At 34.5% G+C, this 22,580-nt stretch overlaps 1 protein-coding gene across 1 annotated transcript in view; it reads left to right on the top strand.

Moving 5' to 3' along the window:
• The window catches only part of SLC30A7 (solute carrier family 30 member 7), a 103,518-nt gene extending 82,598 nt beyond the window's left edge, over window positions 1-20,920 (top strand). The window contains exons 9-11 of the mRNA XM_037826527.1: window positions 3,432-3,522; window positions 9,747-9,896; window positions 15,723-20,920. Coding sequence (XP_037682455.1) covers window positions 3,432-3,522; window positions 9,747-9,896; window positions 15,723-15,770 — 289 coding nt within the window. The 3' untranslated portion in view covers window positions 15,771-20,920. The remainder of the gene's footprint in view (window positions 1-3,431; window positions 3,523-9,746; window positions 9,897-15,722) is intronic.
• Window positions 20,921-22,580: the final 1,660 nt, after the last annotated feature.

Genomic DNA, 22,580 nt, shown 5'->3' with positions numbered 1-22,580 from the left:
TTTTTTCCTTTTTTACTACTTTTTTCCTTTTTTACTCTGATACTTTACCAATAGTACCTTTATTGTCTTCACTAGTTCTTTTTCCTAACTGCTAACTCTAGACATTCTATAAAATTTAGTCATTGATCCCTGGACTTAAATATACTTTTTTAAAATTTCCTGAATTAATTATGTTACATGGATTCAGCTATCATCCTGTTCCATAAACATTTATTTGCCAAACACTGTCTGTGATGCTAGAGAAACAAACATAAATAAAACACAATCCCTGCCTTAAAGTAGCTTTCAGTTTTGAGGGAGAGAAAAATACAAGCTAATAATTATCATGCAATGTAATAATACCATTGGTATCAAAGATTTTTTTATAGGAGCACAAAGGATATTTCATACAGTTTGGAGGACAGTTTGTATTAGAAAAAATACCATATAAGGAGTAAAACATGAGGGCTTAAAAAAAAAAATACAGGCCAGTTTGGGGACATTCTAAGCAGAGGTTACAACATGAGCCAAAGCATGAAAGTAAAATACAGCATAAGATCGAGTGTAAGTATTTTTGTGTTTGTGGAGCATACAACGTGAAGGAAGGATTTCTAGGAGGTGAAGCCAGAGATGTCACATCCAAAGGATTTTATATTCCGTGTTAAGGAGCTTACACTTTATTCCCTAGCTAGTGAGAAGATTTTGAAAGATTTTATAATGGGGAAGGGATATAGTCAGATACTTATTTTGGATACATTAATCTAATAGCTCTATAAAGAATGGTTGTAGTAGTTACTGATGGTATGTGTTTTAGATTCTTGGGCTGCTCAGGCAAATACCATGCAATGGGTTAGTTTAAACAGTGGGAGCTTATTAGCTCACAGATTTGAGGCTAAGAGAAAGTTCCTATCAAGGCACTATCAAGGCGCCATCAAGGTGATGATTTTTTCCCGAAGACTGGCCATTATGGGGCTGACTGCCAGCCATCCTTGGTCCTTGGCTCCTCTGTCGCATGACAGTGGACATGGCAACCTCTCCTAGCTTCTCCATTCTCTTCTGGGTTCCGTTGAATTTCAGCTTCTTGCTTCCCCTGGCTTTCTCTGTGTCTGAATTTCATTCTGCTTATAAAGGACTCCCTTAATAGGATTAAGACCCACCCTGATTGAGGCAGGCCATGCCTTAATTGGAGTCAGCTCATCAAAATATCCTACTTACAGTGAATTTACAGGAATGGATTAAGTTTAAGAACATGCTTTTCTGAGGTACATATAACACCAAACCACCACACTATGTAACAAATTACACAGAAACTTAGTGGCTGAAACAACAAATACTTGTTATTTTATCGTTTCTGTGGCTCAGGAATCTGGGCATGGCTAACTGGGCTCTCTGGCTTAGGCTTGCTCACAAGGTGGCAGTCAAGGTGTCAGCCAGAGCAGCAGTCATCTCAAGGCTATTTAATCTATTTCCAAGATCACTGAAGTGGTTGTTGACAGTATTCAGTTCCCTTGGTTCCTTGCCATCTGAGCCTCTCCATAAGGCAGCTCACAACATGGCTTCTATGAGCAAGTGAGAGAGCAAGAGAGGCAGGTGAACAAGAGGGAAATCAGAGTCCTTTTTTTAAACCTGATCTTGGAAGTAACATCTTACCACTTTTGCCATACTCTGTTCATTGCCTGTTCACTAGGTCCAGCCTACTCAAGGGGAGGGGCTTACATAGAGCATGAAAACCAGGAAGGTAAGAATCACTGGGACCACCTTTGAAGCTGCCAATCACAACGAGCTTGAGGATAGAAGACAAGAGGCAAAGGGACGTTTTAGGAGATTATTATAATCATGTGAAAGATATGGAGATTAAAGTAGACATGTGTAGCAGAATGGAGGGTATGGGATGGAGTCAAGATGTTAAATCATGAGACATTGGTAATCTAGAGTATGAGGGTCATAAGGGAGAAGAAAGAATTAAGGATGACTTCTTAATTATTCTGGCTCTTAAATCACCATCTAATTGAAGAATATTTTCACTTGCATGTAACTGAAACTCTTGCCCATATTGAGCTTTTCATCTTCATTAACTGTCAACCCCTTTTTACTTTCAATCGTCATTTGTTCTTGACATTGCTCTTACCGTTTCTTCCACTATATCTGATTAAATGCTAGTAATTTCTCACAATATCGGTTTAATTTTGCTATTTGTCTTTGTTCCTATTATTATATTCCTTACCCGAGTGCTAGTCACTGTACACTTAAGTATGAGAACATTCTCCTAATTTCTTCCCTGTGGCTTTTCCCTTTTTCTATCCAGATTCTAAAACATCTGATAGCTACATATTTACCATTTATTCAACCAACAAGTATTTACTGAGGGCCCACTTGGTGACAATTACTTTAGGCCTTGGGAATATAATAGTGAATAAGACAAGCATTGTCTCAGTTCCTTTGGGTCTTCAATAGTATCTTCTTCCTTTCCAACTGTCAGAAATACCACTAATCCTTTAAGGTACTGTTTCAACGTCTACTCTTCCCATGAGACCTTCCTGAAAGGTGTATGTTCCTTTTAGCTCCATCGTCTACAGCTATAATCAGGAGAGATTTTTATTTTGGAAATCTTGATATTCTGCAAGTTTCATGTGAGAGCACTGGCTTAAGCTATTAAATGTAATGAAGTTATTTCTAACTACCCCTCTTAGTCTACTTCAAGTGGTTGATCAGCACCCTCATTCACCAGAATGACCTGCAGAGCTTTTTAAAACATAGATGCCTAAATCCTCTCTCAAAGATTCTGATTCAGTATGTCAGAAATGAAAACAAAAAACAACCTCACCATTACACTGTAATTGCTTTTGTACATTTAACCATCCAAATAGCCTAGAGTAGTAGTTTGCCAATATTAGTCAAGGACCAGCTACATCAAAAATACAGACTGTTGGGCCATCCCTAGAGATGCAGATTCACTATATCTGTGGTTTATCCAGGCTTCTGTATCTTTTAAATAATGAAGTAAGAAGGATGTATAACCAGGTTTGAAAAATATTGATTGAATGTACCATATTAGTTTTGTGTATCTTCCTTAACAGTGGTGTTCAGATAAATGCATGTAAATATTTGGTAAATATAAAGGGCCAGTGGGCCATGAGAGGAAGGTTCTGGCCGCTTGAAGTCATATTTTAAATACAGTTGAACAGCTGCTGTATTTAGATTTTTTCAGGTGGTCCAATATTATTGATTATTATAAGTTTATTCTTTCATACATTGATATATGTTTTTTCTAGTTCTTACTTTTAGTTAATGACTCACTGATTACATGAAAAAATTTGGAATGATGATTGTATTCTTTTTCCTCATATTACTCTAATCTTATATTCTGCTATAGGGAGGTATATTATTACTTTCTTACAGGATGGGATTGTCAGAATGTGGCTTTAATGAACTTTTGTCTTTCTTTCTTTTAGTGTTATTCCTCTTTTAAGAGAGTCTGTTGGAATATTAATGCAGAGAACTCCACCTCTGTTGGAAAATACTTTGCCACAATGCTATCAGAGGGTACGTTGCAGAGCTTCCAGATTTTATGTTGTTTCCAAACTGTTAGGGTTTTAAACTTTTCTAAACATGAATAGCATGTGTGTATAATTTAGTATTTCTTCCAAAACTGAATGCTGACCATGAATGCCATTTATACAAAACAGAATAAAATCATTGGAAAACATTGAACTTTACTGAAGAAAATGAAGTAGAATTTGTCTCAAAATTGAATAGCTCTTTTAAAATATAGAGTATGAGTAAGAGATGATATAAGGATTTATTCTACATTAATATTTTGAGCTCCTACTCTGTGCAAAGCATTTTTAAGGTACTGGGGATGTAATGGTAAATGAGATAGACAGAGTCTGTGTTTTCAAGGAACTTATAGCATAGTGGGGAAATAGGCTGTTTCGGTTTGCTAAGGCTGCCAGAATGCAAAATACCAGAAATGGATTGGCTTTTACAATGGGGGTTTATTAGTTCACAAATTTACAGTTCTAAGGCCATAAAAGTGTCCAAACTAAGGCGTCAGCAAGAGGATACTTTCACTGAAGAAAGGCCAATGGCATCTGGACCACCTCTGTCAGTTGTGAAGACATGTGGCTGGTCTGTTGGTCCTTTGCTCCTGGGTTGCATTGCTTTCAGCTTCTGATTCCAGTGGCTTTCTCCTTAAGCATCTGTGGTTCTCTCTTAGCTTCTCTGGGGCAAACTCTGAGCTTCATCTTTTAGCTTCTCTCCTGTTCTCTCCTGTTCTCCAAAATGTCTCTGGGCATTTTCTGTCTGAGGATCTCTCTGAGCTCTCTTCAAAATGTCTCTGCCTTTTATTCTCTCATAGAGGATGCCAGTGAACTAATTAAGACCTACCTTGAATGGGTGGGGTCACACCTCCTTGGAAATAATCTAATCAAAAGACCCCACCCATAATAGATCCCACCACAAGATTGCATTAAAGAACATAGCTTTTTATGGGGTACATAACAGATTCAAACCAGCACACTGGCACTAAACAATAAATAAATAATTTATTTATTTATTTAAATAATAATTTATTTATTTATTTAAATAATAATTTATTTATTTATTTAAATAAATAAATCAGTGATATTTACTATAATAAAAATAAAACAGGATGATGTGATAGAAATGGATGGTTACATTAGATTCACTGAGGAAGATATATTTAAGTTGAAACCTTGAAGACAAGAAGGTGCCAGCTATATGAAAATCCTGCAGAAGAGCATTCCAGGCAAAGGGAAATGCTAATGCAAATGTCCTGTGGCTGGAACTAATTTAGTGTGTTTTAGGAATAGAAGATAAGCCATTGTGGCTGAAGCATAATGAATAAAGAGAAGAGTGCTTGTAAGGTTAGAGAGAATGGCAGTGGCCAGATCATATAGGGGTTTTGGTCATACTAAGAGGTTTATATTTAATTCTAATGCATTGGGAAACATTGGAAAGCTTTTAGACAGGGGGAGAGACATAAATCTAAGTTATGTTTTTAAATATGTATTCTGCCTGCTATGTAGAGAATGAATTTTAGGGAGAATGAAAGCAAAGAAAACCAATTATGAGGCTCTCATCATCTAGATGAAAAAAAAAAAAAAAAAGGTGGCTTGGAGTACAGTTGTAGCAGTGAAGATGGAAGTAAACATTTGGGATATGTCATTATAGGCAGATTATATTAACAGAAGGGGGAAAAGAAATTAAAAGTGATTTGTAAGTATTGGCTAGCAAGTAGGTCGATGTTAATGCCATTTGTTAAGATTGAGGCTGGGTTGGTGCAGGTTTGAGTGTGAAAATCTCCCCAATTCAAGAGTTCAATTTTGTGTATGTTAAAATAGTAATGCCTCTTTACTTCTAGGGAAAAATAACAGATAAGTAGTTGGATATGCGGATCAGGAGTTTAGAGACCAAGTTACAGCTAGAAAGAGTTTTGAGTCATTGATATATGGGTAGCATTGAAAACTTTGGGGTTGTATGAGATTACCTTGGGAGAGTTTATAGTCTGTTTTCTTAGCTCTATTCTCTTCTCCAGATTTAGGGCACAGAGAGAAAAACAATACAGGGAATGGACAGTAAGGGAGCAGGAAAACAGGAGAGTGTAGTATCCCAGAGCTGAAGAAGGAGGATATCAATTGTGCAGAATATGTCTGTGGAGTCAAGCAGGAGAAGAAATGAGAAGTAATTGTTGATTGCCATCATGAACATCGTTAATGACCTTGACAAGAGTACTTTCGTGGGGTTTTGGGAAGAAGAGCCTTATTTGAATGGATGAAAGAAAAAATGAATCAAGGAATTAGGTAGTGACTAAGACAACTCTTAAGAAATGTTATGAAAGAGAGCTGAGAAATGACTTGAAAGCCTGGATATGGATGTGGTATCAAGAGAGAGGGTATTTGTTTCTAAAATAGGATATTTTAGAACAATGTTATCCCAAAGAATTTCCTATCATGATGGGAATGTTTTATAATTTGCACTGTCCAGTATGGAAGTCACAAGCCACATGTGGCTATTTAGCACTTGAAATGTAGTTAGTGCAACTGAAGGATGGAATTTTTAATTTAATTTCATTAATTTAAATAGCCACATGTAGCTAATAACTTCCACATTGCACAGTACAGTTCTAGAGCATGTTTGTTACTGATGAGATCTGTCCAATAGAGGGGAAAAACTTGGTAATATAGTAGTGAAGGGGGTTATTGAAGGAATGAAGTTCTCAAGAAGGAGAGAAAGAATAGTACCCAAAGCATCATGGGGGAGTTAATTGTAGGTAGGAGCAGGGGTACTGTATCCAAAAAGACATGAGGGAAGGTAGAAAGTACTGACATAGATGAGGGTTGACTGGTAGATTTGGTGGTACAGGATAAGGGATTATTTTACCACATGCTTCTGTTTGCTCTGTGAGATACAAGTATTGTAATCATGCGGAGGGATAAGGCGGGCAGAGGTTAAAGGAGCTGTAAATATTTTTGACATAGTGAAAGTAAAGTGTTGCCTATTTGAGATTCATAATCATAATTTTAAGATAGGACCCATCAGCATAATTGTGGAAGAGAGAGCAGCCATTTACTGAATGCCTACTATAAGCTGGTTCCTATACTAAATGTTTTACATATATTATTTCTGTTCTTCACAATAACCTACGAGGTAAGTATCATCCTTCTTTCCCCAGGTAAAATTGAGATTCAGAGAATTTAAATAACTCATCCAAGGAGACACATGCTAATTGGCTGAATTAGGATTCTAATCCACATCACTCTGACTCTAAATCTAAAGCTCAGCTCTTTCTCCAGTGTCACCCTGCCAGAGGAAGAATAATAGCACAGGTTTTCATCTTCATCTGCTACTTTCCCACAATTTTAAATTTGAGAAGCTTTAAAAGCCAGTTTCCACAGGAATCATTCCTTGGTCCATGCTTTAGGATACCTGCTAGTATATATTTGTACTGCTGTTTCCATGGAGGTAGAGGAAATCTATTCAGGCAGGTTGTTCTTTCACTAACATGAGGATGTCATTTAGAAAAATGAGCAGGGATATCAGGTTCAAACTATGTATGCCTTTTAGAGTCCTAGACGTGAATTTTAGAAGAGAAAGTATACCTTGATCTCCTTCCCCCAGTAAAAGCAGATTTTATAGATTGCATTCTAGGTATTGTCTCACATTTTTCCCCTATATAACTATCTTTTAGTTTATAGAAAATGATATCTACAATAATCAAATTCTGATTAAAATAAATATTTTGGTTAGACATAAGAACAATTTTTTCTTAGTTAATTTCCCAAGTAGATTACTTAAAATCAGAGAATCTCAGAGTTGAAGAGGATTTTATTTTCATTTGGTCCAAACTTCTATATGTTGCCATATATTTTTGGTAGAAAGCCTTTATTAAGTTAAGGAGGTGTCTAATTTTTTTTTTCTTCTAATTATATATAGGTTTTGAACTTTATTAAATTGTTGCAATGCTTTTATTCAAATGACTGTGTGGGTTTTTTCTCCTTTATTCCATTAACTGAAGAATAACTAATAGGTTTTGTAATGTTAAACTACTCTTTCTCCTTAAGATAACCACAACTTAGACATGGTATATATATATATATTTAATACTCTGTTGGATTTAGTTAATTTACTTTGTAAGAGAAATTAGCTTATGGTTTACTGTCTTTATTTGGTTTGGGGTCAAGATAATTTCTTGCTAATATATGCTGGCATCTCTTCTGTTTTCTAGAAAAATGGTATAAAACAAAGGTTATCTGGTACTTGAATTTTGGTAGAGGTCCCCAATAAAGCTCTCTGGGTCCGGGGCTTTTTTTTTTGAAAAAAGAGAGCTTTGATTACCATTTCAGTTTACCTAAAAGTCCATTCATATTTTCTACATTTTTTTCTTGTGTTGTGGCATTTTCTATATTTCTAGAAATTTATCCATTTTCTCTAGGTTTTCAAAATTGTCTTTTTATTCATTTGATGTATATACTATTTACTGAGACCTTACTTGGGCCAGGCACTGTTTTAGGTGCTGTGGATAGAAAACATATAAAGGGAATAAACAGTTGAAATAAATACATAAATACATACATAAATAAATACATATTTATGTAATGGTAAGTGCCAAAAGTAAAATAAAGTGGAAGAATATAAAAATGCAAAAATTGTCATTTTAGATAGGGCCCTCAGAGAAGATGATATTTGAGTAATGACCCAACAAAGTGAAACATGCAGAAATATGGGAGGAAGAGCATTCCAGACAGAGGGACTAGCAGGTATCCTGAGGCTGGAGTGTGCCTGGCCTGTTCAAAGAATGGTGAGGAGGCTGGTGTAGCTGATGAAAGCAGGCCAAGGGAAGAAGGAGTAGGAGCTGAGGTGAATAAAATAACAGGGGGGCCCTGTGATGTGGGTTCTTACTTAGTTTAAGATTGGAAACCATTGGTGGATTATGAACAGAGGAGTAGCAGCATCTGACCTAAAGTAAAAGGATCTCACCCTGGTTATAGTGTTGGGAATATGTGGAAGGGGTGCAAGGCTAGACAGTTGACCAGTTAAGAAGCTGTTACACACCTCTTAAGTTTTAATGTATTGGAATAGCTAGGAGTAAATACCTGAAACTACCAAACTCCAACCCAGTAGTCTGGACTCCTGAAGACGATTATATAATAATGTAGATTACGAGGGGTGACAGTGTGATTGTGAAAACCTTGTGGATCACACCCCCTTTATTTAGTGTATGGATGAGTAGAAAAATGGGGATAAAAACTAAATGACAAATAAGGTGGGATGGGGGGATGGTTTGGGTGTTCTTTTTTTTACTTTTATTTTTTTGCTCTTATTCTGATTCTTTCTGATGTAAGGAAAATGTTCAGAAATAGATAGTGGTGATGAATGCATAACTATATGATTGTATGGTATGTGAATATATTTCAATAAAACTGAATTTTAAAAAAAAAAGTAAAACAATGCCATTCTTCTCACTAATTGTTTTGCTTTGAAAAAGTTATTTTTCATAAAAAATATATACACTATTTTTGTCAAATTGCAAAAAAAAAAAAAAAAGCTGTTATAATAATCCACACCAGAGATAATGCTGGTTTGGACTAGGCTGATCTCAGTAGAGCTGTTAAGAAGTGTTTATATTCTATTTAGTTGCAGTACTTTGTATATTCATATGTGATACATTCATATAGTATTCATAGTACCTTTAATTTGTTTTTTAAATCTGTTGTGTTTATTATTCCCCTTTTCATTTTATGTTGTTTAATTGCATCTTCTTTTTATTTATTTATTTATTTCACCCTCAATCAGAGGTTTGTCTTGGCAGTATTTTCTAACCTAAGGCTATTGAAACCTTAGGAAGTCACTGGAAAAACTTAAGAGGCCTCCCTTTATTTGGTTGTCATGATGGGGAAGGGTGTGTACACTGGCGTTTAGTTCTCCTGGGACATTCGTGCATAGTGAAGAATTGTTCTGTGAAACACTGACTCCTCTAACTCTTTAATATTTACAAAGAACAAGTTTTGTGATATTGTGAATACTGTCATTTTCTGATCTCTGTATCATTGATTTCTGTCCTGTTGTAGTACCTGGCACATAATGAGTACTCAGTATATATTTGTTAAGTCAAACGTCCACACCCCCACCCCCATCTTTTAAACTTGAATGCAGAATCCATATTTACTGGTATGTTTCATAGTAATTTAAGTGGGAGGGGCACTTACATTTGATTATGATATTAGTATCTGTACTTTATATTTTAGGTGCAGCAGTTGCAAGGAGTTTACAATTTACAAGACCAGCACTTCTGGACTTTATGTTCTGACGTTTATGTTGGGACCTTGAAATTAGTAGTAGCACCTGATGCTGATGCAAGGTGGATTTTAAGCCAAACACATAATATTTTTACTCAGGTAAGACCATTTTACCAACTTCTTCCAAGAGTCTTAAAATCTATTGTATCTACTAGTTTATAAGACATTTACTATTAACATATCAACTATATGTTGCTACTATGCTGTGAAGTAGGCATAAAACTGATTTTTTTTCGGCCACAGAGTCAAATTTGGGAGATCCTTATTTTAGTTAATACTCTTAAGAAAGATAGTTTCTACTTACTCTTAGTTGTACTGATTTAAGTTCTTTCAAGAAAAGTAGATTTTCCATTACCATACGTTCCTCTCTAAGACTTGTTAGATACTCTTTGAAGCCAAGAATTCCAAAACAGTGCTTGGAATAAGAAAAATACTTGTCAGTGGCTTTCGCTAAAAGCAGACTGTTTATTTTTTTGTACGCTAGAAAAGCCATAGTTTCCTTTTGTGTGATTTTAATAGGTTAATATGCTATTGGGTTTTTCTTAATATTGTATTTGGAATCATGAATTAATTGGTTCCTACCTGCAACCAAATTCTTTTCAGTTAATGCTCATGCAATCATGAATTGACATAGTTGGGTGAGTGCTAATCAAAGCAAGGGTGATTATTATTGTGTTATGTATAGAGTGGGAGAATAGGACCATGTCAATAATATCTAAAATGAGAGAGAACAGAAATACTTTTTTGGTCTAGTTTCCTAGGAACATGTAGCAAAAATCTAGGCATCCACACTACTGTCAAAATTATCTAATACCTAGATGTAATGAGGAAACTGGTTTTGTGCCTTAAAAATCTGTGTAGTCCTCTTGCCAAAAATATTGAACTCAAATCTAATCACGAACAAAGACAAATCCAGCTGTGGGACCTTCTACGAAAGTATTAGCCTGGATTCTCAAAGAGTCATTGTAAGTAAAAGGGAGGAAGAAAAAAAAAAGTGGGATTATTCTGGACTAAAGGAGACTTCACAATTAAATGCAATCTATGATCCTTGATTGGATCTTGGATTGGGAAAAAACAGCTACAAAGAATATTATTGGTAATCAAAGAAATTTGAATATGAACTTAATTGTGTAGCTAGATTTTAAATATCTTGGGTATGAAATGGTATTGTGGTTATGGGAGAATGTTCTTATTCTTAGGAGATACATGCTGAAGGATTTGGTAAAGTATCACGATGTCTAACTAATTTTCAAATGTTTCAGCAAAAGTAAAAAGACTATAAATAAATATGTAAGTAGAGAGAAAGCAAATGTGGCAAAATGTTAACAATTGGTGAATCTAGTGATGGCAATAGGTATTCATTGTTCCACTGTTTTAACTTTAAAATTTTTCAAAATAAAATGTTGAAAGATAACTTTTGTGGCTTCCCATTGCCACCTAGGATAAAGCCCAAACTTTCTAACATGGCCCAATTAGCTTTTCAAGCCTCTTTCCTGGTGTTAATTGCTATGTATTCCATATTCTAACCCTACCACACTATTCACTTTTCTGTGTAGGACAAAAATCCTGCTCTAACATAAAGGTCCAATTCAATTATTGCTTTCTCTCTGAAGCCTTAGAGAACACCCTAAGCAGAATTACTTTATCCTATGATATACTTCTCACATTGTACATATTTGTTGCAGGTTCCTACCAAATGTCATGATTTTGTATTCTCAGTGTTTAGAAGAGCATATATATGTATAATAAATTTGTTGAATAGACAAATTCTTAAAACTGCATTTGACTGAAAATGATCTTTACATATGCCAACAATGTAAAAATATTGTTCAGTTCCCATTGCTCTTTTTAACTTACAGGCACAAAGATCATAATGATATATATGTATGTATGTGTATGTATTTATATATACATCTTCAGACCTGGGTACCATAATTTAATATGCACTTGAGTTAAATTCAAGACCTTAGGATAAATTAAGCACTCTCTTGTCTCTAATAAGGCGTAATGTTGCATAAGTTCCTTTGGGAATAATTGAATTAATTTTATGTATAACTAGGAGACAGCATGACTTACTCTACTAGAAAACAATATCATGCTTGTTTAATCTGGAATTTTAACAACTAAGCTTCTTTCTTAGTAGACCTTATAGTAAGTCTGTGTCAGAAGCATGCTAGACCTTCACAGTACGTCTGAATCCTTCTCACACCTCCTCCATATTGTGAGGCCAGCAGTAGTCACCTTGCTTTTCACAGCTGTTTTCAGATCATTAGTCTCTCCTTTACCTTCCCTTTTCTCCTGGTTATACCCTGTCTTCCCACTCAGTTATTGAGAGCTTCTTTCGACCCATAGGACACCCTGATTCTCTCCTAAGACTTTGACACTTAGTCACAATTGTTCCTCTGAGAAGGAAATTTCTTGGTTTAGAAATATGCAGGCAGCTGTGTGCCTGCTTGAGAAATGCTGAAGTTGTAAATGAAGTAAGTGGAGGGAGGTTCTTCTGGTAACCTTAGAAATTCTTGGCTTTTAAAATGGCTGAATTTGAAAGTTTATTCAGCTGCTTCTTTGGTTTTGGAAACTGTATTTGGGCTTTGAAAATTTTAAGCTCTGAAAAACATTTTAAGCCTTCTTGTCAGCTAAAGTCAAGCAACTTTATTTCCTTCCTTGCAGAGACCAAAGATTCATTGAGGCTTTCAGTGAAGATGGTTCAACTCATTTTTCCCAAGGATGAGGGGGAGTTACCCTACTAATGACTTCCATTACATATTTTTAATGATTTTAAAGTTGTTTGGTGATCACTGTTTAAATTCTGACATAGGCAACTTTGAAATTTTTTATTAATTTGTTTTCCTTTTCTACTTATGCCCTAGTAATGCATACCTCATGCTATGAGTATAGCCCAGGGCTTGCAGGAGAATTTTCATTTCATTTTTCACATTTTAAAATTATATCTTATTCATAAATTTATTATTGAAAATAATAAAATTATTTTTGAGAAAAATTGGACTACTGCATTTAGGTATATTTCTCATAAAAAGACTTGAAATTTTTTCAGCGTTAACATATTTACAGTTCTTACAAGATGGATGGTTTTCTTTCCAATTTACAGATAAAGGAACTGTAACAGAGACCCAAGTCATTGATCCTTATTTATAATTTAATCACATTCACTCACTAATTCACTAATTCTGAAATGATTTAGGGTTTCACTTGGAAGAGTAAGATAGTTTTTGAAGACTTCATTTTAAGGGGATAAAGATTAATACTATGTTTAGCCAAAAACTAAAGTAGAAGTTTTCTGTTATTTTTAACTGGTAAAGAATATAAGTAAACCAATAATTTTCTGTAGCCATATTCCTGTTAATTTCTATAAATTTTTACTTCTGATTTGTTTTCCTTTTCCACAATGAATATTTACTGGGGGTATTCTAAGTCTATGGCACCAGGCTAACATTTATTTTCTTAGAAGTATGTAAGTGTTAAAAATAACTTTCCAATTTTAAAAGACATTGACTGAATTGTGGTTTGTACATTATTCTCTGGATATCAGACACAATGACCATTGTATGTTTTGTTTTGTTTTTTTTTTTTTTTACATTTTAATGATAACCTCTCAGCCAGTCTCTGACTCCTGGTGTCCTTTTAGTGATAGAATATTAAATGGAACTGAGCACTATTTTATCTGCTGGAATATTTGTCCTGTATAGGAAACATAGTTTACATTCATGGAGTAGGTGACTTACCCTAGGATTCTTTGGAAATTCCACTCTTGTCTCTAAAGGAAATTAAAAGAGGAAAATGAGAAGCTGAAAAACTTGGAGCTGTCTCCATAGGGAGGGATGGTTAAAAGGGAATGACTCTTTTTGCTGAGCTTTTGTGGAAAGCCTAGTCCATTAGGGGGAAAATGTATTGGTATAGTAATTAACTCATTATTATGCAAAATTTGTTTTTCATCTTTCTTTTTTTATTACAAAGCCTTAAGCTACTTCATTTCTTATTAATTTCTTTATCATTTTAGGACCTGGGGATAAGCATAGGCCAACTGGCATTCAATCTATTTTGCCCATTTTACTTTCTTTAACAATTCTGTTGAAAGAGACAAGAAATTAAGACTATTTGGACAGTAGTTGCATTTTATATAGGGTGGTTAAGGTGGGTCTCAGTGACATCTGAGTAGAGATAAAATGAGAGAGGGCGGGAGTAGGTCTTACGAACATTTCTGGAGGAAAGGTTTTCCATGCCAGAGGGTCACTGTGGCTGGAGCAGAGTGAACAATGGGAGAGGAGTAAGAGATGAGATCAGACATGTAATCCAGGGCCAGATCCTGTGGGGGCTAAGAACTCAGGACTTGTAAGGATTCAGGAAGATAAGTTTTGGCGGGGGGGTTTTGAATGAGAGCATAACGTCACTCCAGTTGCTGTGCTGGGACTAGAACAAAGAAGGGCAAAGGCAAAAAAAACAAGATACAGGAAAACCAGATAGGAGGCCATTGCAAAATGTAGGCGAGAAATGATAGTGGCCTTGACAGGGTGGTAGCAGTGGAAATTGATGTAAAGTGGTCAGATTGTAGGTATGCATATTTTGAAGGTAAGGCCAAAGGATTTGCTTATGGATTGGATACTGGGTATGAGAGAAAGGTCTTTAAGCTGAGCAACATTAAGAATGGAATTGAGTTGTCAAAGACCACAGGTTCAACATTTGAGGGAAGGAAACTAATCATTTGGCTATGTTGTAATGCTTGTCAGACATCCAAGTAGAACTGTCAAGTAGATAGTTGGTTTATAAGACTTGAGTTCTGGAAATATAAATTTGGGAGGTGTGAGCATATGAAGTCTGGATAACAGATGAGATCATTTAGGAAACAAGTATAGCAAAAGAAGAGTTCTGATGACTGGGCCTTTGGGTAGTTAGTGTTTAATGGTCAAAGACAGGAGGAAGAACCAGCATATGAGAGCAATTAAGAAAGAGAGGCCAGTTAAGTAAAAGGACAACCAGATTGGTATTTTCTGGAAGCCAAGAAGGGAAAAAGTGTTTCAAGAGGAGGGAGTGATCACCTGGGTTATTACTGATAGATTAATTAGTAAGATGAGGGCTGAGATTTGAGCACTGGTATAGGAAACTTGTAGGTGACCATGACAAACAGTCTTGGGGAAGTGGTGGGAGGCAAAGGTTGGTTGAAATGGATTCAAGAGAGAAGGAATTGGAGACAGTAAATATAGTTTTTCTGAGGAGTTTTACCAGAAAAAGGAACAGAGATTAGAACTAGAGCCAGAAAGGGATGTGGGGTTAACTGAAAGTTTTTTTTTTTGTTTGTTTGTTTTTTAAGATGGGAGAAATTACAGTATGTTTGTAGACTAATAGGAACATGATCCAGTAGAGAGGGAAAAATTTGTAATACCGGAGAGGTAGGGGACAATTTTCAGAGCAGTGTCCTTGAGTAGTAAGATCATATCCAAAATTGAAGAGAAGAGTTGGAGTGTCAAATAATTAAATATTCAGTAGATGGTTATGCTTATTAAAGTGTTTACTAATCATTTATAATGGGAGGATTTAGATTGCGTTAATTTGTTGATTTTAATTAGTAGCTGACTAGTTAGGCACTATGGTATCCTCTAGTAGAGTAGAGGTAGATGGGTAACCCCATTTTTCTAAATATCACTTGGGACAGGGTATGTGACTAGTAGCATGGTTTTCTTTTCTATGATAAATGGAAAATCTTTTTTGCAACTTACAAATATATTTGTTTCTAGAATAATTTTCTAGTACTTTATAATGGAAAACAAGAATTATTTTCCTGAAGCAGGATAGGAAAATGATTCTTTCCTTATTTAAAACAAAAAAGAGAGAATCACTTTTCTGAAATGTGTAGTCTGTTATTGACTTGTTTGATTTTCTAATTTTTTTTTGTTTGTTTTAATTTTTTAGGCTGGAGTGAGACAGCTTTATGTACAGATTGACTTTGCAGCCATGTAGGCAATGAAAAGAAATTATGCTTTTTTGGACCAAATTTTTCTGGTACTGTACAATCCAAAACATTGTACCCAGCTTTTTAAACTAGAGAAATCAATCATCACTACAACTCCCTAGCACCAAGTAGACCAGGTAGAGTCAGCCATCTGTACTCTGCCAGGAGTACAGAGCAAACGGATCAGAATTAAAAGGATATCTCCTGGACTTTTGGTCTTGTCTTTTTGTGTTCTTCCCTTCAAAACATTTTGATTTCATCAGTTTCTGGTTTTGTTCTGGGGTGTGGGTTTTGTTTCTTTTTTTCATCCTGTACCTCACCCCTCACTCCTTATCCCCAGCCAGTAGGAGATTCATTCAGACTGTGGGCCTCCAGTCTTCTGGAATGTCTTCACTGAAGCTGCTGGAAACCGCTGTTTTCATTCCCACAAAACCAGTGTTATTAAAAAAAAAAAAAGAAATGGAAATTGGTTTTACATGTAATTTTACAATTGTTGGTGTCCTTCAGTATAACCATATGTTTGTAAAATTGTTTGTACTTTGCAAACTTATGAACCAAACCATATTGGGTTTTCGAAGTGCCTTTGTATCAGAAAATGTATTTGCCAGCATAGAAATGTATCATCAAAGGTCATGTATGTGTCTTTTTAAAAATGAATATTCTGTAATCTGTACAAAATAAGATTCTTGCTAGTGATGTATACAAATTTTCTTTTTGTATTACAGCATAGGCTTAGATATATAAAAATTTTCCTTGTATTGTTTTATCTCATCAGAAAAAAAAGGTGTTATTTTACTTTTAAAACAAATTCAGCTATCACATTAAATTACTTCATGGACTGTATTTTCAAAACTTTGCACATGCATCTGTTATGCAGGTTGTTTTGACTGAAATATCTACTAAATTCCAAATTTCTAAAAACGCTACAATGCCTATGATAAAACTTTCCCATATCTCTTTGCCATTCTTATGAATTTTATTAATGAAAGGAATAGGCATTGCAGACTGAAGGCAAAAATGGTTGTGACAATGTTATTTTGCTTTCTCATTCTTCAAATACCAAGTCATACAAGTTTGTTTCCCTGTGCAAGCTTTGCACAAATATAATTGCTTTTAGGAATCCTAAAGCAGCGATTTACTGAGTTTGAACTAGTTCAGGTATGGAGCAAGTGTGGTGATGTAGAACTCTTCCTAACACAGGTATCTTAGATACTAAATAAGTTGATTTTCTAGGTCCTTGTGTATTTGAAAAATAAAATCGCAATTTGAGATGACAAGTGCTTGAACACTCTATCATTTTGTGCTTTATGAAGAAATATGATTTGGATAAACATATTTCCCATTGTACTTCATTTTATCACAGTCTCATTTAACTTTAAAAAATTGAAATTGTTGAAAAATGCCTAAAGGATAGAAATGATTGTTTAGGATGTAGATGAATAATAAGCACTTTTCTACTAATGTGACAGAAATAGCTGTTGATTTTGCCTAAGTTTTAGAGTATCTTTTTTGACTCTTTGTGATGTACAATTTATAAACTCTTACATATTAGGAAAACTACCACTTTCTTTATGCTTTTCCAAACTGTTGCAGATTACCATGAATTGTGGATAGTCTCCTTTTTTGTAATTTAAGTAGTATTTTCAAAACATTTTTGCTTACTGCCAGGCAGTTCTGAAGTTAAAAATTTCTGAAGTCGTGTGTATTTAACTGAATCAATTGTTGAGATCTTTTGGGAGGGAAAGTACAAAAGGAAAAGTCCTGATAATGGTACTGCTTTTTCATTACAAGTTTAAATAGTCAGTTGGAAGTTTGCAACCACTATACCAACCAAGTCTTAGGGAACTCTGGAATATTCTGTGGGTTTTGGCATATTATAGAAAATGACCGATCTAGATGGAGGCAGATATTTTGGATATGTGCCTTTAAAAACTAATTATGCATAATTTTATTGATATGTCACATATGGATGTAATATTTCCCCTGGCCTGTAAAATTTACCAGTGGGTTTTGGAGATCAATTCTGCCTTTCACTAGGCCCTCCATTCAAAATTGTCAAAATTGTATCACTTTAACTGTACTTTCAGTACACAAATGCGTTATTCCACCTTTGACAAGGCATAGAGCGTATAGAGTATTAAACTGATGTGAGATTCTGATGTTGTGTTTTATTTATTTTTTTTTTTACAAGAGATTGCCAGCTCACATCATATCATTTAGCAGGCTGGCATTAACATTTAAACTTCGTAAATGCCAGTATATCTCCGTTTGCAGCAGTAAAAAAAAAAAAAAAGGTATGAGAAAAAGCCACCTTTTTCTCTTAACGGTGTGTTTGGCCCAGATGTGTTATTAAAGCAGACAATTTCATTGAGAAATATGCCTAATTATTGTTATAAATTTAGAATGGCCCTATGTTGGGCTAACTCTTGGGAAAAAAAAAAATCTGAGTGTAACTTTGCTAATATTTTAAAAACCGAAATATCAAAATACTTTTTGAAGATTAAATTTGTATCACTCAGACAGTTTACCTTGCCAGGTAAGCTTCCCCAAACAGAAATATATCTATGCTAGTTTTGTTTTATTAAATCTAGATTATTTTAATCAAGATTAAGGACTTAACATATGCACAAACTTCCTCATTTTGCTAACCCCTAGTGCGTCTTTTTGAAGGACAGTATGTTGTTTATCTGTAGCTCAGAGTTCCTCATGCTGTCATCCCCATGCTGTCTGCTGCAACAGAGGTATAAGGAAATGGTAGCAGATGTTATTGGCATTGTGATTTCCCTTGTATTTGGATTGTTTTAGCATTCCTCAAAGTCTATACATACTGTACCAGTAGCCAAAGTACTGTGACTTTCGTGCTGCTAGAAAACCATCTTTATGAAGTAGCCAAATCATTGAGTCATGCAGTTGATCAGAATTCTAGCTAATGTTTTTACCTACTGTATAGTATTCTGTTATGTAGTACTGGCATTTAAGAATAACAGTATTTCATTGCTTAATATAAAATTTTCATCTACAAGGGTGGTCAGGACTATTCTTAAAAGCAGTCTAGTTCTACCTCTCATTTTACAGATGAGAAAATTGAAGCCCAGAAAAGTTGACATTTACTCAAGGTCAGAAATAATTAGTGGCAAAGCCAAAACTAGAATTCAGGTCTTCTGACTCCAAGTCTAGAGTTCTTTCTACTCTATTGTGCTGCCTCTCCACCATAATGTTTGCCTTTCTGTAAATGTGATAAAAAATCATTTGTAAATAAAGGATATCCGACTTCTGTTTTGGGTACATTAAGGCACTTTATAATGGCATTTTTAGTCTCATTTTTTAAATTTAATTATAAGGTTTAGAATTTTATTTCCTTACAATGCTTAATGGAAGATATAATTCATCTTTTTTTACTTTTTTACTTTTTTAACTCTTGTGAAACCAGTTCCTCATTTAAAAAAAAAAAAAAAAGACATCTGTATTTTGAATACTTTTAACTTGTGAGTGAATTTTTCTGTTACTTGTCCAAGGCTAAATCCAATATGATTGCTTAGTTTCTTTATTTAGTTTCTGTTCTTTGAACTGGTAGCTTTTAGAAGCCAGGCTAATTCACAGATCATTATCATTTCAGTCTTGCTACTTTAGTTTTCAGTCATGGGGAGCTTCTGCATTTTTAAGATTATTCTTAACACAATGCAAAATTGGGCATTAAATATTGTATACAACAAAACACATTTTTTAATTCAAAATAGTAAAAATGTAAGTCTGTCCTAATCCTAATTGCTAAATTGCTACTTTGAAATCTTTATCAAAGCATTACCTTAGGAAAGTTTAACTTTTTTCTTTTGTCCCCATCTTTAAAACGTTACTTTCCAGTTCACAGGAACTTTGGTAAAAAAAGAAAATATTTTATTCTTTGAAAAACACTGAAAAACATTCATTAAAAGCTTTATCAATGGAAGAAGATTGACTTGATTCCCTGGAAAACCTTAGTGATTCAGGTCTTTACCACAGAATTCAGACACACTCAAATACAATGAAAAATTATGTGTCAAAAAAATATCCGCAGAAAAGGAGATCGAGTATAGTTCTATTTAAAGGTCAAATGGATGTGAGTCTTTTTGATGAGGGCACCTTTAGTTTAAGTTTAACTGTTTCCTAATTGCACAATATACCAAAAGAAAGGGTGGGAAATAACCTGTATTAAGCATTTATGTGCCAGGCCCTTTGCGTGGCCTTTCTTATGCAATCACATTTATTCCTTACGGCTTTTCTATAAAGAAAGAAATTTGACTAATATTTGCATGACTATATGATTGACAGTGCATTTTCAAATATATTTTCTCATCTAATTCTTATAACATCCTTGTGAAGAAGGTATTAATCCTATTTTACAGGTGAGAAAGCTGTTGCTAGAGAATTTAAATTACTTGCCTGAGTGATAGCCAATGGTATGGTACTGGTTCTAAATCCAGTACTTTATTCTGCCAAGTTACTCTGTTTTATGTCAGTCAACAATGTTTTAAAGCTTCCAGAAGTTTTAGCAGATTGAAACACTCCTATAAAGTAAGTTAATCACCCTGACAGAATTGATACGGGGAAAAGTGTATTATTTAGACTCGTTCCTTCCATAGGTGTCCTCTTAATCTTATGTCCTTTCTTTGCAATGGATCTTAAATTGTTCTAAAAAGAGCAATCAGAGCTCCTTTCATAAAGCACTTTCAAGACTTTTTCAAAAAGAAGTAGATAGTTTTAATGACATTCACAGAGTAAGCTGCTTAAAGGAATTGATTATCAAAAGATAGAGCCCTCTGTACCAGTATGCGTTGAGAACCCGAACTCCTGGCCAAGAGACCTTAACTTCATTTATTAGGGATTGCCTTCCAGGAAGTACAAAAAATTTGAGCTGCAGCAGAGGGATAGGTAGGATTTGATATATTTTATATGTACCTTTTCAAAACAAAGAAATACGTTTCATAAATAGTAATAATCTATACTTGAATTTAATATTCAACTTTGAACTCTTCCCATGGCTTTGAAAATGATCATGATGTTGGAAAGCTTGTTAGAAGACTGTCTTTGTCTCATACATCCTTTTAGTCCCAAACTTAGCACAGTATTTACACTTAATGTGCAAAAAAAAAAAAAAAAAAAAAAAAAAAAAAAAAAAAAAGTTTTAACTAATAAGGAAATACTGTAGATAGTTGTTAATACAAAAGTGAGTTTTAGGGACAGGTAAGAGCAGTAAGTTAACTGTTTATTATAAAAGACATCTTAGAATTCCTTTGACATTTTTGTACAAATAAGTGACTATTTTCTTGGGTCAGTTTTTTTTCAAGTGGTCTTGTGAACCATTCATTCTTTTTAATACACGAACAGTGGAAGTATAGAGATGTTGATCCGTTTTGCACATGAATTTAGCAGAACTGGGATTTTGGAATCTGGGTCACTTGAAGTTTTATATTTGTACAGCCAAATCAGAAACCACATTCTCCTTTGTTTTTATTGAAAACTGCCATATTCATATTACTTGAAGGAATTGTGCACATAACATGTCTTCTTAATTTATTCCCAGAAGTACTATCATCCAAAACTCTTTCAGAGGTATTTCTTGGAGGTGCTTCTATTAAAACAACACTACATATATTCATTAAGTGATTTAATATTTCCTAGAATCATCTTTACCTTTTTTTCCTTTTTTCCCCCTCCAAATACTAAATTTTAGTAGAGCTCCCTGTATATCTTCCCTTATTTTTCATCTCTTCATTGCTGCTTTCACTGTAGAATTTCCATTTTATACAAGAGGAAAAAAAGCTTTATTCTGAATTTAGTGTTTGGATTTTATGTATACATCACATCACGCATAGCCTGCAGCCTCAATGAAGATTCTACTTTGAACCCTATGTATCAAGAGTTTGTCAAGTAATCCCATTGCTTCCTCTAACTGCAGCAAATACAGTAACATTTCTGCCGGAGTGATATTTTGTCCAATGTTTGTGAATTAGATCAATAAACAGAATGGGGTCTTTTATATCAGAAATACTGTGAATGAAAAGTTGCCAAAATCCTTGTTAGCCTATTTTAAACACCCCTACAACACTTTACATCCCTGCTTTTAATGGTTTCTAAATATACCCAATTTTGTATTGGGGTTGATTCCTTAGACGAAGACTGTGGCATAAAAACAAACATTTGAATACAAACTGGGTTGGAATGTCAAATTTCGAAGACTGTGTTATAATTTGAGTTGAATATGCTAAAGGGAGTAATTGTGATTTGCCTAAGTATAATATAACAGATCCTTAATGTATATTTCACTTTTTTCTACTTGAAGGCATTTATGTGTATATTTTATTTAACCTCAGATGTATTTAGAAAAAATCATAAACTGTATCAAAATTCTTTCAATAAAATTCCTATTTAAAAACCTTTTCCTGAATTGCCTATCAGTTTGATGAAGTGAAACAAACACTGTGAACCTAAGTATGATTGGAATAGATTCTAAAAGAGATGCTAGGAAGTTGAAAATATCTTCACCGTTGTGGCTCTTATTCATCACATTACCTCATAAACAGATGTCTCCCAGTATTTCCAGATAGTTCCATTAACCCCAAATTTGTTTTTCCCTCCTCTTACTCTCCATGGATGCTCTCACATGAAAGGCCAAAAGCGTCTGACATGAGTCTCCACTATCCTTCCAAATTTTCCCCTCTAGTCAGAAGCAGTTGTTCTTAAAATAATTTTTCCACAAAACCCCATTCATCCCTACCTACTCAAAGGTATTCTTATCAAAGCAGCCTCCATTTACTAACAATTTCTGCCACACTCTGAGG

This window comes from Choloepus didactylus, chromosome 2 (assembly GCF_015220235.1).
Source record: "Choloepus didactylus isolate mChoDid1 chromosome 2, mChoDid1.pri, whole genome shotgun sequence".
Lineage (NCBI taxonomy): Eukaryota > Metazoa > Chordata > Mammalia > Pilosa > Megalonychidae > Choloepus > Choloepus didactylus.
This window is presented reverse-complemented; position numbering and strand designations above follow the sequence as displayed.